We start from the raw sequence: 16,144 nt of genomic DNA on the forward strand, positions 1-16,144 counted from the left end.
AGGCTGTCCTTGAACTCTGTAGCATAGACTGGTCTCAAACTTGCTGCAGTCCTCCCTCTGCTTCCTGAGTGCTGACATTACAGCAATGGGCCACCATGCCCAGCCTCTGTAACCTTTTAAATGTGAATGTCCAGAAGAAAAAAAATCTAGAGGCCAGAAACAATACTGGCTTCCCACAATGGAAAGATGCGTGGGTAAGGTGAGAATTGATGGAGATTCTTTGGTTTTGTAGTAATGAAAATAATTAGGAGTTAAGTGCCGTAATGATTGTATAACCTCAAGAATATACTCAAAATTATGTAAATTGTACACAATATGCCTTCTCCGGCTTAGAAATTTAGGGATTACAACATGAAGAAAATCCTGAAATTAGAACTGTTATGCTTTTGAGAAAAAGCTTCAAGGGACAGAGGCTCAAGTCTTCAGTCAACAGAACAAAGATCTGACACACCCTTGCTGTTCTATGATAACATGCACGCACCCGTTTTTACTCCACGTGTCACTGTGACACTGCAGCTTCTCAAACACAAGCACACCCCCGAGATAGCGCAGTCATCCACCCACCTGCAAGGGGCCTGACAATGCCCCATTTCCAAAGACAGGTTAAGGGTGTAGAATAAAAAGTATCACAATCCAGTCCGTAGTATTTACTTTTTTATTGAATTTGTTAATGTTACAGAGTTCTTGCACTGCCAAACCATGCCTGAGAATCCAAAAAAAGAAATGGTACAATGGACTGCCTCATCCACCCATCATTCAGTATATTAAAACTTGATTCATGTGCATTTTTGTAATTTCACAATCTTTTAAAAAATTGTAAGAGTTGGAATTTAAATCTGCTGCGGGTCTTCAGATTTCCAGTACAGTGTGCCATTAAATAAAACTTCATATTCATCTCACTTCACCTCTCAGTAACATAACTGACAAAATTTTGTAGGAAAATGCATATTTTTCAAGGAAAATATGTGGCTCAAGATCCAAGAGATTACTTGTTTTTGGTTCCCAAATGAAATCTTCTGCTTAACCAAGAATCTCTTACTTTTCCCGTAATCCTCCAAACTCCCTTGGCTGGCTCAGCTACTCACCCAAATACCCCAGAAGACAGGCATCGTACCTGCCACCTCGAACGATGTCAACATTACTGCCCACAAGTGGCCAGTAGGACCTGTCTGCGGACTGTCTACAGCACCCTCAGGAGTCCGACTGCTACACCGACATGTTCATCAGACTGAACTCCTACAGGAAAATGCCCCAACACCAGAAGGGTTACTTACCCACTTGCTTTACTCTTGCCTGCAGTAAGTGTGCAACTCCTGCATTTGGCAAAGGGATTTATTATAGAGAAACCCAGACTCTGCATCAAGTGGTCACTACCACTATGAAATATTTCTACTGAACCAAAGATACCAGACTAAGGAAAAACTGCTAGACTATCTTATTAGGTGGAAAAAAGTTCAGTAATCCCGGGGAGCTTCCTCAAGTCCCTTGTAAGGACTACTATATACTACTGGATAGTCTGGAGTCTGCAGAAAAGCAGAAGTGCTACATCAGTATCTTCAGCCCTGCCTTCCCAAATGAACACTAAGAAAACACACCAAAAGGCTGATAACAGAGCTAGCTGGGACAATCACTGCATCTACAGAATGGCCAATACCTTAAAAATTGGGCACAAGTATGTAAGGAAGTCTCATCAAAGATCATGCAAGATCCAGGAAACTGAAATGGGCGCTAGGTGAGGTTTAGCTTTGTGGCTTTGAATCTGTAGGACGTGTCAGTGAATCCCTTAGCCCAGCGATGGCAAACCTTTTAGAGCTTTCAAGGCCAAAAGCCTGGTGCAGCACGCATGCCATAGGTTCACCACCACTGCCTTAGCCTGAGCGGAAACCATACTCTTTCGACAGCAGTTTACTATACAATTTAGACCTGATTAGAGGAGGCTGTAGCAGCACCGGAAGTAGAGCCTCCAGCATCCGCTGCCCTCTACATCAAAGGCTATTTGGTTCCACTCTAGGGTTGGCAAATTCACAAGACATCACAATTCGAATGCGTATTTCAGGTTACTTGACCAAGTAATATGCTGTCAAAGAACTTATTCTAAGTCCAAGCAAAAAAGGCCTTAATGTGGAACACAGAAAAAGCACTATACAAATAAAAAAACTACTAAAGGAAACTAGATTATTCCCCCAGCCCACCCTCTTTCCCACTTGGTGGATCCAAGTTTGGTAGAATTTAATTTGTAGTTACCTCAGACTAACTAAAAATTGCAATTATAAATCACAGCCCTACTCAGATGATCTGAACACATCAGTTTTTTGAGAGCGGCATGTTTCAAAAGTCTAATATAGCCACAGCTTACTACAGAGTACTCTTCAGGGTAGGGCACAGGACAGGTTAATTAAGGTCACTTAAATCTTCATCTTTTATAGCAGATCAGAACCCAGATGGCTGACTTTCTGCAGGATTTCTGATAGAAATCCAGTAGAGCTGGTTTCAAGGTTCACATCGACACTTTAAAAGCTGTAACCTTCTTATCCAGAAGTTGTGATCCACGTGAAGTCCACAAAGAGTGCAGCAAATCTGAGGTAGTCAACCCTGACAAAGGCTCAGTATCTGAACATAAAAAGATCTTCCAAATGACCACTGGCTGCAGGATTTGGTTTTTTGTATTTGCAGAGCGATTATGAAAAGTGTTGAATCTAGTTCATACATTTATATAACAATGAAAATTCCCCTAAATCCAATATACACAAAGAGCAGTTGTGATACTTTAAACTTCCATAGTGCAACAGGCTGGTCACTTGCATGGTCTGCATCAGCCGCTGTAGATCCAACAGAGATCAGATGATGAATGGCTGTTCATGGTGGTTAGCTGTGGTCTAGTTACCTTAGAGGGGTTAGCAAAGACCATTCCTTAATTGTAATGTGTGTGGCTGCATTTCTGGTTTTCAAGCACAGCATACTGGTTGTCTAGCTGAAGTGTAAGGGCCTGGTTTTTTGAAACCTCATCCCTACCTCTATTTTTGTGTCTTACTACTTCAAAGCTCTTCTCCATTTCTTTATCCCTAAGGGAAAAGAAATGTTATCAGTAAATATTTCTTCACTAAAGTTTTTTGGAAAACGTTCTTCCTTTAGTTTAAAAAAAAAGCCACCCCTTAAAAGAATCTTGGGGAGAGACAGAAAGGGAGAAATGGGTACATAAAATCAGTATTAAACCATTTTAAGGCTTCAATTGAACAGAAGACACACAATACTGTACTGCAGCTCTATGGTCTCATCTTAGTAAAGAGTATTAGCTGCAAACCTATTTTGGGACCAACTTGAAGACAACTGGAAAGAAGCTGTGTAACGACTCTTCCTAAGACTCACTTTTACTTTTAGCAATTAGTTGATAATGTTTCTTTATGCATAAGGGTAACAATTTTCTTACTCAAGTAAAGTTCTCATGACAACGGTTTCTCCTTATTTCTGCTTTGTGGGAGTGGGTCAGGTCAGGTCAGATAAAGAAAGATGAGCGTGGTGAGTCACTGCCCTCCCAGGTCCCTTATACATTTTGTACCACAGAGTAGAGGAGCCAGTCCAAGTGGAGGTTTAAATTCAAGCCAGCTGTGCTCTCAAAGAGGCAAAAAGGCTGGGATTTACTTTAAAAGCCACCCAAAAAAAATTTCCATCTGATGTCATTTATATTTCTTCCCATTTTATTTACTTTTTAAAAATTCATGTCCCTAAGTAAGATGTAGATGAACCACATGTGGTCATTTAACTCCAGGTAGCATTCATTTTAAGTACCTGCTGAAATAAGATTATTTTAACATTAGATTTATAAATGCCAACATCTTTCACCTATTCATGTTTACTGGGAATATAAGGAAACACTGCTCTTCTATTTCCAAGTTCCATGTTATAAGGAACATAAACTAGTAATAATATAGTTACAAAGAATTCTAGTTATGTGATTTGGTATCACCACAAAACACAAACCAGGGCTTAGGGAGACTGATGGGAGTCTTCAATGCTTTTCCCCTTGTCCTGCCCGCCTGCCTCCCACCTGGGTCCCTAAGATCTAGCCTGGTTCTCAGTTGCTGTCAGTGGGTAAGGAATCATCTCCCTTTAGTGGGTTTGCACACCCCCATACCACCTCCTGGACAAGGGCTGGGAGGTCCCACACAAAAGGCAGTAATGAGGGTACTTACTTCCGGCTTTCTACATGCTTGGCAGTGGACTGCAAGGATGGAAACTGTGTATCACTGTATATTTCTGGTGGTCCTTGTGGCGTTTTCCTCGTTGTGGTTAGCCTGGCCCCAGGAGGCCTATACACACCACTAGTCATTGCCGGTTCTGGGGTTTCTGTAACTAATATTTTACAACAGTTTAGAGAAACCATTCAAATGTTCTGTATTTAAATAAGCCATTCCTGCACTCCTAAATCATTTAGTAAGTATGAAGACAAGCAATCCCTGATACAGGAAGAGTTTCCAGGTGAGACAACAGAAGGAAAGGTAGCTTGAGGAAATGTTTTCAAAGTGAAAACACTCTCTTTAGGGTAGTACTCTAACTGCTGTTTCATGTATAATTCAAACTTTCTAGGGAAATAAGCTCTAACACACTGCTGGTGGAAGTGGGAAAGGAACCTACTGCTCATCTGCGAGACAACCCTCATCAGGAACTATCTTTCAAAATACATCTATTTTTGCCCTATTTCCCTATGAGTAAACATGAATATTCATTTCTTTACCTGATGACAAACTAAATGATGCCACATATATACAAAATGTCTGTGTAGTTGTTTTTTAAAATTATAAAGATAGTAAAAAACAAAAACAAGCAATTAGATAACCTTATTTCATTCTCTTTCACTCATTCTCTTCCTCATCAATGGATTAAGGCTCTTCACTTTTGTTTTCTTAGAGAATTCAGGTAAAACAGGAAAAAAAAAAAAAAAACCAGCAGCTGAGTAGCCCAGGATCTATCATATCATCCTAACAGGGGATGCAATCTTCCAACTTTTCCTATTTCCCCCACCTCATACTTAATACATAAATAGAAACATATACATGTTTTCCATTATCAAAAACTTCATTTTAGGCTGGTGTTGTAGCTCAGTGATAAGAGTACTTGTCTAGTATGTGTGAAGCCCTAGGTTGAATCTTCAGTGCCACAAATATACATTAATTTCTGCCACAACAAAAGCTCTTGTATAGTATTTTTATACAACAAAAGCACATCTCTTAACTTCCAAATCGCTTCCAATCAAAAGTTTTTCCAGAGCTCCCAACCATACCATAAGCACGCATTTAGCTGAAGGTGGAGGGCATGTACAACTGTGTATCAGCGAGCTGTCTTCTGAGACAAAAATAGTAAAATTACCAATTACTGGAGCGGGAGGCGCTTGTACCGGAGCTGTTTTGTTCCAGGGACCTGAAGATTTCTCTATACCACCACCACCTCCACCTTCTTCCCAGTTATCTCCTGGATCTTCTCTCTTTTCATTATCATCTTCTTCCTTTTCACTATTGGAAAAGCAAACAAGTGAAAAACCACCAAGAAAATTGTCAGTCCAAATTCTCAGCTGTATCAATGTGTATCTCTCCGACTTTGGAGAAGTCACTTAACAACCTCTTCAATGCCTAAATGCTTCAAGTGTTTTAAGGAAAAAAAATGGGAGCAGGAGAAAAAGGGGATTTTTATTTATTTAATACACTGGGACTTCCACTGGACTGCATGTGAAAAAGGACTTCACTGCTTAAAAAAAAAAAAGGAAATCTATAAAATTCCATTTTGCAAGCCACTTCATAAGCCAAAGAAAACTCAGAAATGTTTAACACACTGATATGCCCGCGTGACGAATTACATCATTATTTGTAGCAGACCCAGGTAAGTGCTAGACCTCTGCTCAAAAAACTACACAAGAGTTGAAATGCAGAGAAAAGGATGACTTGAAGAGTGAAATGTACAATTACGAGATTTTCCTAAGACCAACGTGTATGAGCTGGCATTTATGCCAAGTGTATTTTTAGTGAAAAAAAAAAAGGGTTTTCAAAAGATGTAATTTTATTTATAATCCTTTCACCCATGTTACAAAATGCTCTCAAAATGAGAAATGCACTCTAACAGGAAAGCAAAGCTATGCTCAAGTTCACTTCCGTCAGTGCTACAGATCTCATTAGTTTCAGTCTCTGCCTGACAGGTAGAGTACACAGAATTAACCCTTAACACACACACATTTGCTGTCTATTAAAAAAAGAAAATTTAAGAGCTTACCAGTTAATAAATACAAAAGATACACTCCTAGGAAACATACCATCCTAAGACTATCCATGTTTATTTAGAGATAAGGTCTTACTAGGCTTCCCAGCCTAGTCCCGAACTCCTAGGCCTTAGCCTCCTAAGTGCTGGAACTACATGTGCTCAGGCCAGCACAAGCAGCTATAATTTTTTTTAATGTCGATTTTAATATCTTTACTCTTTTTGTGCTTATGTGGCACTGGCGGAGGTCAAACTAGGGTCTGGAACATGCTCTACCCATGAGCTATGCCCAGCCCTATTTCTTTTTTCTTGAATTAGAACATACAGTTTCTCCAAGGCATCTTTATTTTTCTTTTTGCTGGGCTACTTATTATTTTATATAAATCTGATCATTCTAAATGATTAAGTATACACAACTTATCTCTTTACTCCTGGCTCAACAGCAGGGATATTTAACACAATACTGTTACTGCTCAAACTTCCTTTCTGAAACTGACTCTGCTGATTCACCTGGCAGTGACTCCTAACCTTTCCTGAAACTGTTTCTCACAATGGTGGATTATCTTAGGTCTTTAACTTCTTAATCTCCTTCACCATCCTTTCCCCCTTCCCCGCAATGTTCTGTCCTTTACACCTGTTTGCCTCCTGATCAACCATCACGGCCATTAACAACACATGAATGACTCACTTTACCTCCCATGTGACCCTGAGAACTATGCCACACAGCGTCCTCTGGCTTCTACATTTAAGTGTGCTTTCCCTCCACTGTTAATAAGATAAGGTATGTCATGGCTGTAAAATAAATTTCTTTAATAGCATGATGGGCTCTTTTAAAGCCGGACAAAATTTCAAAGATAATGGCAGTATTATGTGACATGCCACCAACCAGAGGTGACTCCAGCATTTAGAGACCTAGGGTGTTCCAACTATGAAGGCAGGGATGAGCACTGACTTCAACCTGGACTAAGACTATATACGAGAGGAAAAAAAAGATGAACATGGCCAAACCACCCTTCAGTTTTCCTTTTAGTTTACTAGACACAACAGAATGCTACATAATCGTCTACAATCATGCCAGGCCTACACTCATACAGAACACAATAATACAAATTAGAACTTATTCAAACATCTGTGGAGCACAAATGCAAAAACATTTAGATCACTTCTGAGGGTTGGGGATGTAGCTCAGCACAGAGTAAATACCTAGCATATGTAAGGCCCCAGGTTCAATACCTAGTACTGCAAACAAAACCAACTATTAAAACCTATGTTAAGGAGTAGCTCTGGGTGCTTAAACACAGTTAAGAGCTAATTCCAAAGTCATACTGCTTGGTTCAAATCTAGGCTCTGCCATTTAGTAGCCAGGAAATACTGAGGATGGCAGTTAACTTCAGGTTTTTCATACCTAAAATGAGGATAATAGCCCCATTATGAGAATTAAATGAGTTACTGAGATGTACAGCAATTAGAACAGTGCCTGGCACACAGTACACACTGCTAGTAGATGCCTTTTAATATTCACGTATGTTTTTATGAAAGGAGCACATATACCAAAAGAAAATGTAGTTTCTAATTCAAAACAAAACATGGAAATGTTTTTATTTTTTCATTATTGTATTAGTACAAGTTTGTGGTATATACATTTTACAACTGTTCTGGGGAGTGGTACATGTACATAACACAGCTTATTTCTTTAAAATGTGTTTTTTTGGCTGGGGGGGGGCTCTTTTTGAGACAAGGTCTCGCTATGCAGTTCAGGCTGGCCTCGAAAGCTCACTCGGTAGCCTAGGCTGGTCTCAAACTTGCAACAATAGATCCTCTTGCCTCAGCCTCCCTTTAAAATGTTTTTAAAGTGGAATTTTTGCCAAGTGTGGTGGGTGCAGGCCTATAATCTCAGCATTTGTAAGGCTGAGGCAGGAGAACCACTAAGAGGTGCAGTGGGCTACATAGTGAGTTCAAGGCTAGCCTCAATACAAAGCAAAATCTTGTCTAAAAAAAAGAATTTTTGCTAAGTTCTGGGTTTATTCCCCAGTACTGCAAAATAAATGAATGAATAAAATGTTTTGGAGTTTTCTGTGGGGGGATACTGGGGATTGAATCTGGGACTCTGGACTGAGCTATATATCCCTACCCCTTTTTACATTTTTATGTTGACACAAGATCTGGGTAAAGTCACTAAATTACCCAGGCTGGGCTCAAACTCACAATCTTTCAGCCTCTGGTCCCCAGACTACTGGGATTAAAGATGTGTAAAATACACCCATTTTACAAACAGATCACGTTTTTGGTTTTTTTCAGGCAGGGTCTCACTATGTAGTGTGAGCTTGCCCTGAACTCTCTATGAAGCCCAAGTTGGCCTTAAGCTCCTGACAATCTTCCTGCCTCAGGCAGGAAGCATATACCACCATGCCTGGCTAAAAATGGATTTTAAAAGATGGATACCAGAGAGTAGTATCTTGTTTTCTAAAGCAGGTTATTATTATTTTTTTATTTTGGTCTTTTTGAGACAAGGTTTCACTACGTAGTTCAGGCTGGCCTTGAACTCACAGGGATCCTCCTACCTCATCCTCCTGCCTTAGCCACCCATGTGCTAAGATTACAGGTGTGCACCACCACACCTGGCCTAAGGCAGGTTACTAGGTGGGATGAATGCCCAAGTAAGGATATGAAGGTCATAACTTAACCAGGAGTTTAACAGTGACAGCCAAACCTCAGAATTAACCCAAAAGGAGTTTAACAAAAATAAAAAAATTCCACTACTTTTGCAGCTATGCTAATGTAGCTATACTGTAATGTTATTCTTCTTAGTGCAAGGATCAAAGTATGAATCCTTACTCACCTAGCTAACAAGTGACTAGTGATAATGTCCCAACAACCCAATCCATGCCGGACAAAGCAGTGAAAATCCCCACACAGACCTCCATGGCACTTATATAACTCTTGGTATATACCCCAAGTTGAGGCATCACAGCTTTCAACTGCTCATTTAAATTTTGAAACAGCTATTAACTAATCAATGTGTAAATTCTAAACTATTAACAACTATTGATTAACTATTAACTAAACAATGTTTAAATCAATGTTTACATTCTAAATCAGTGTTTTAAATTCTTAAATCAATGTTTAAACATCTCAGCTACTCAGGAGGCTGGGGCAGGAGGATCACAACTTAGTGACACTCTGTCTCTAAAAGGACTGGAGATACATAGCCCAGTGGTACAGGACTTGCCTCATATGTGTGAGAGATACTGGGGTTCAATCCCTAATGTCATAAAAATAAGATTAAGATTGTAAAGTATTAGCTAAATCAAATATTGAAAAATTGTCTAATCATGAACCTTCATCTGAGATGAAGGAACTAAGGCCCTAAGATTGCCAAGGGCCTTGCCTAAATCCCATAGTACTAAAGGCAGGATAGAAATGATTTATATATCCTATTGCATTCTCTTATTTCAGAAAATGTCAACTCTCCAAAAATCCAAATTCCAAAGGTAAAAAAAACATGTTGCCAAGTTATTTTTACAAAAATCTAAAATTCAGCTTTTCATCAGGCTAAAACTCAGTATTTCACACAATATAGTATGTAACTTTTCATCAGCTAAACTTTGCTTTTAAACTACAACATAACACATTTATCACCAGAGTACTGTCTTAAGTTTCTAAGGCACTACTGATTGGGATAAGGAGAACAATTACACCAGGAAAAGAACATTCACTGAGTAGCTACTACACCACACCAACACAGCCACTCACAGGAACACGAAGGCAGAGGAAAAACCCACTGGAATAGAGGAAACTTGACAGTTCCTGAGGTCCAAAGTAGCCGAACTAAATTATAGAGTCACACATTCCTTCACACATTCCTTCACTTTGCTTCTACTAAGAAGCATTTTATCCTCTTCACAGCTCTAAGATGTAACACAGAAATTTTCCCTGTATGACAGGAGAAATGCATTTCTCTTATTAAGGTTAACTGGTATATTTATGCAGGACAGAACAAAGCCATGCACGTGATGGAAACCCTTAATCCTGGCTGCTTGGGAGGCTAAAGCAGGAGGACCCAAGTTTGAGGCCAGCTTGGACAACAGAGCAAGACCTTGTTTCCAAAAAATCCCATTTTTATCTTTATCTCAAAGGAGAGAATTTTGCAGGCTCATTGTAATTCCCTCTCCCCAACACTAGGGGGAGGCAGCTGAAACAAAAAAAGTTCTCCAAAGGTTTGTCCTATTGTACCAACTACCGTTACACTGTAAAAAAGATAAAAACGCCTCATCTGTGCCTGGCCTCCACTACTGAAACGTCACCACACTTCATCCCAAGAAACCCTCCCCAGCCCCGGTACACTCAGTGTCTCTCCTCTGTCCCTGAAACCCCAGCACACCTTGAAATTATCTATGGTTTTACAATCCCAGCACTGAGGAAAGCTGAGGCAGGATGATGGAAAGTTTGAGCCTGACCTGGGCAACTCAGCAAGACCCTGTCTCAAAATAAAAAAATAAAAAGGGATAGGGAAGTAGCGCAGTGTGACATCCTCAACACAGCAAACGAAACAAAATGGAGCATCTTCTTCCCGAGCAGCTCCACTCAACATATTTAAAGACCTCGACTTCTAAAGGAGGCTCCAACAGGTCACTAGGCTCCATCTGCAAAAGACCCATTTCCTATTCATATTTATTTTACTCTTTTTATGTGCTGCTAGTTTCTCACCTAAGAGATACAGATGTAAGACTGGTATGCATGTATCCCTGTAGTATGACAACTTACTCTTTGGGAAGATACAGGGATGGAAACAAAAAGAATTGAAAAGGAAAACAAAATCAAAGTGGAGCTTTTGCAAATGGGAATGGACTCCCATTTGTTGGGAGCAGGGAAGAAGGGGAATGGACAAAAAAAAAGATGTACACATACCAACTCCCCACAGTAAATCTAATCTATGTGTAATACAAAACACATACTAATGAGAAGCAGGGGAGAAAGAGAATTAGCAACATTGAAAAAAAAAAAATCACTGGGCTTTAAGAACTCAATCCTTTGTTGAAATAGGACACATGTGCAATGTAATATATAAATATTACATGTAAATATGTACTATCAAAAATTAAATGAAATATTTCCCCAACAAAGTCCATTTAGATGGAAGAGGCCTAGAGATTCTGTAATTAACCAATAATTTAAACTCAAGTATCAGGCTCTTTATTACCATCAACTGCTTCCCTCTCAAGAATTTGTCTACAGTGACCTGACCTTGAATAAGATCTATTAATTTCGGCATATTAAATATTCTTGGGAGCTGGGTGTGGTGGTACATGTCTATAATCCCAGCACTCAAAGAGGCTGAGACAGGAGGATTACAGCAAGTTCAAAGCCAGCCTAGACTACATAGCTTGTATAAGGTCTGCCTGAAAAACATCAACGAAAGTCTATCTCAAAAAACATAAATAAGTATTCTTGGTACTTAAATCTTGAGATGGCTGGTAAACATGAGACAGAACATTACTACAGTAAGCACCCCTTCAAATATATACTTACCTTGGTTAAAGGCCTAGCATGCTAAACTCACGTCAAGAACTCTAAGACTATATGCGGGATTTATAACTAATTCTCATTTGGTAAAAGAGAAAAAGATAAATATGCCAAAGATGGATGGGAACTGACTGAAAACTACATTGGTACTTATTTTACTTTCTTGTGACTTTTCTGATTTCTAATTTTTCAAAACAAAAAGTTTTAAGAAAATTCAAGACTACAGGCTAAAAACTTCAAGATATTTTAAGTCAACTTTCAAAGTTTCTTTTCCCCTTGTTCTATATTAAGACAGTAAGGTAGTATCTCTCACCAACAAAACAGTACTGCATAAAGACACAGCATCCCATTCATAGCAGGAAAAAGTCAACTTCTTCCTTTCTAAGCAATTCTGCTGAAATATCAGAGCAAGTCATTTAAGATCTCTAGGCAACATTTAACACTCTGAGAAAGACCATTTTTGGCTTGGTTATCCTATTGCTATGGTTTTTTGGTGGCAATGGGGATTGAATCCAGGGCCATGGGCATACCACGTAAGTGCTCTACCACTGTTACACCTCCAGCCCTTTTTTATTTTGAGACAGTGTCTAAGTTGTTCAGGCTAGCCCCAAATTTGTGAGTCTCCTGCCTCAACTTCCCAAACAGGTGGGATTACAGACATACGCCAGCCACACCCAGTGATTATTGTAATGTTATGTCACTGAGCATGTCCTTTTCCCTTACTGTGTCCTCCGAAGACTGACTTTAGTTATGATAACCTTATATATGCCCCTAGTATTCCTCACTAAATCTTGGCATTATAAAACAGGTAACTCATGGTTAATTAGCAGAAATTCCCAGGAGTTAAGTGATTCTAAATCCTTACTCAATAGAGAAGATGATCAGTAGTAACCAAGTGCCTTCTATATCCTGGACATTTAAAAACCATCCTGTTCAAAGAATCTTAACAATTCTGACTGGTCTGTTTTGTAGACAGGAATGTTCAAAAGTAAAATAACTCGCTCAAGGTAACATACGCACTAAGCAGCAGAGGTTAAAATGCAAACCAAGTTTGTCTTTCCCCAGAACTGTTTTTGCCACATAACTCCATCTCATTATGTGATCCATCTACCTAGGAACAAATATTTCTTTTCTTGGTATTCTTACTCTACTGAGTTTCACCGTTAGGAATTTTTCTGGTGGGGTGGTGGTAAAAACAGAACCCAGGAATTATGCATTCTAAAAGCAAGTGCTGTACCACTGAGCTACACTCCCAACCTTAACACCAAAAAAGTTTATAAAAATATTAACATAAGGTGAAAATTTTAGTAATTATTACCTAACCTCATATGATTTTCCCACCCTCAAGCCTTTCCTGGAAGCTAGATTCCCCTTTATTAAATAATTTCAGACAATGGAAACACAGGCCCCAGACTCCATAATTTCTGACTCACAAAAGCAGCTTTCTGAAAAAGGAGTGTTTTGCAATGTTAGCAGATTAGCAAAAGACCTCTCAGATGGCCATTCAGCAGCAATGACTAAATGCTCATAATGAAAAAACACACACAAAAGCTGTTCTATGAGAGCCTGGCAAGGTGGTGGACAACTGTAATCCCAGTACTGCAAGACACTGAGGCAAAGAATATCAAGTTTGAGCCCTACCTAGACAACAAGACCCTGTCTCAAAAATAATAAAAAGGCTGGGGATATAGCTCAATGGGGAGGCTCTGGTTTCAAGCCCCAGTATAAAAAATAAAAGCTGGTCTACATTAGGTCAACCAGAACTTAAAGCACTCATTTTGGCTGAGATTTACTTATTCATCTAATGAATGTATTATTTAAGCAATAATCCACCTTCAAGAGTAGCCAGAAGAATTCAAGACTAGACTGGGCAACGCTGTCTCTAAAAAAAGCTGAAGTTAGGACTATGGATGTAACTCAGTGACAGAACACTTGCCTAGCCTGTATGAGGCCCTGAGTTCAATCCCTAGCACTAGTGAAAGGGAAAAAAAAGGAGTCAATAGTTAAAAGACCAAAATAACTCTGAATAGGGATCTGAGATTTGTATCCACTGACAGAAAAGCTGAAGTTCAGTACAAATATTCTCTACAACCTTTTTCCTTCAGTAAGCACTACTCTGTTCAGTAAGTAGAACAGGGTCAAAAAAAACTATTAGTGTTGTTCAAGTCAGAAAAAGAAAAGCAGACCAAGAGTCTACCACAAAATAGGAGCCACACACACAAGTGGTTCCACAATGCTAAAGGACAGGAACCTCACAACCCACTCTTCCATTTTTGTAAGTCAAATTCCCAGGGGAAAGGAAACAGAAACAGGTATTTTCCAAACTCTGCCTCTTCAAAAACATCCAGACATGAAGTAAGTCAACTCATGGCCGCAAATCAAACTCCAGTGTAATCACTTCTACTCAAATACTACAAAGGAACCTTAGGAGTAGAGGAAACCAAGCACAGCGAGGCACACCTGTTATCCTACCCACTCTAGAAGTTGAGGCAGAACCACCACTAAGTTCAAGGCTAGACTGAGCGACCTTGGGAGCTGCTGTCACAAAAAATAAAATATAGCTCAGTAGGAGGCCCTGGGTTCAATCCCCAGCAAAGCAAACCTAATTTAAAAAACTAGTGGAGAAGATGCACTTCCTCAAAGTTTCCCACTACCAATCAGGTGGTTTTTCCTTTAGTCAAAAACTCACAAAAGGTGTTTCATGCTAAAACACCTAAAGACATTAATGTTCAGCCGTGGTAACTAGCAAGCAAGTATCAAAAATATTAGTCCTGGTTTTTCCACAAAAGTTATTTAAGGCCATAAATACTACCACACCTAAAGAGATCAGGAGTCTACAGTTAAGGGAATATACACCAGGTAGTAACTGGCACTGCATACAAACTGAAGCAGTTAATTGAGATCACTGTTTTTGTCGTTAAAAAAAAAAAAAAACCATAAATATTAATCTTACAGCAACAGAAACATAACTACCATTTTTTCTACTTTCCAAACTACTGAAAATATGACATTTATTTAACATAAATCTGACCAATATGGATTTGATAATCTGCTTACTTTTAAATTCAACGAACAAATCTTTAAAAATAACACACTTCTATCCCTGGGTGTAGCTGTCACAGAGCCTCTGACTAGGACCAAGGCCACAGGCTCAGTCACTAGTACCTGGGGGAGAGGGAAAGTAAGCTTAAACTACATAACTCCACTCTACAAAGTTCCACAGAAAATTACCCTTTGGTGTTAAGATAGTGTTTATCTTTTTTTCTTTTTGGTCTTTCTGAGACAGGGTCTCTCTATGTAGTTCAGGCTGGATTTGAACTCGCAGCCTCCTGAGTGCTAGGATTACAGGTGTACGCCACCACACCCAGCTAATAGTGTTTACCTGTGATGGAAATTACTGGAAGGGTTAGGTTGGTTTTGCTGTGTGAATGCAAAATCTATACTTCAATGCAAGTATCCTATACTTCAATTATAAAGATACACATTAACTTGCCTACTGGATAAAGGCAAAACAAAAAGCTGGAAAGGATCTGAAAAACACCTATATTGTCTCTGAAACAAAAAGGGAAAAGTGAATTCAACCATCAATGTTAACAGTAAAACATCTGTCTAGGCGTGGTGGCACACGCCTGTAATCCCTGCACTTGGGAAGCTGAGGCAAGAGGATTTCAAATTCCAGGCCAACCAGGACTATGCAGTGAAACCATGTCTTAAAAAAAATTCCTTTTTTTTTTTTTTTTAAAACATGATCTATTTTAGGTGCCTTGAATAAAAAGCCCTAACCAGAACTAGAAGTAGGCAAGCTATCACAATGAGCATAGGGAACTACCTTCATAGAGACATAATCCACTGGGGTCTTAAACTCCTTCAGGGCAAGGTTACTTCGAAGCTGCTTTGAGACTTAGAAAAATCAAACTCGCGTCCAACACGTAGGTAAGATTACCTAAACCCATCCGCACTCGCACCGTACCTGATCTGCATGGCCTGCACTCTGAGTCCGCTGTAATCAACCTCTTTTTGCTCAAATTCTTTCCACTCATCTTCATCCTGTGAAAGAAATACCTGATCAATCAGAGCTATTTTCAAACATGCAACTAAGCAGCTAGGAGACTTCGAAGAAAGGCTGCGGCCGGTCTCCAGGCCCGCCCCGCGCCCCGCCGTCCGACACGGCCTGCGGCCGGCCCCACTGCGCGCTGAGACTCAGCTCGGGAAGGCCGCGGCTAGGACACCGCCGGCGACTCCACAGCGACACTTCCAGCTCCACGGCGCCGCGACTTCCTCCTCGCCGACTCGGGGGCCGGTCGCGCCCACACAGACGCCCCAAGGCGAGCGCACGCGCTACGAGCGATCGCGCCCCGCGCCGGGCTCGGCCGGCAGC

The 16,144-nt window shown here is 40.0% G+C and overlaps 1 protein-coding gene across 1 annotated transcript; it reads right to left on the reverse strand.

The window, feature by feature from the left end:
* Positions 1–637: 637 nt before the first annotated feature.
* Positions 638–15,813, reverse strand: Cdv3 (CDV3 homolog (mouse); the record flags this gene model as incomplete). The annotated part of the gene is given in 5 exon segments (XM_005406818.2): positions 638–3,062; positions 3,787–3,789; positions 4,191–4,350; positions 5,365–5,507; positions 15,737–15,813. Coding segments are annotated over 5 exon segments (534 nt in total), but the record flags the coding sequence as incomplete, so codon positions are not given.
* Positions 15,814–16,144: the final 331 nt, after the last annotated feature.

This window comes from Chinchilla lanigera, unplaced genomic scaffold, assembly GCF_000276665.1.
Source record: "Chinchilla lanigera isolate Chin_1 unplaced genomic scaffold, ChiLan1.0 scaffold00100, whole genome shotgun sequence".
NCBI lineage: Eukaryota > Metazoa > Chordata > Mammalia > Rodentia > Chinchillidae > Chinchilla > Chinchilla lanigera.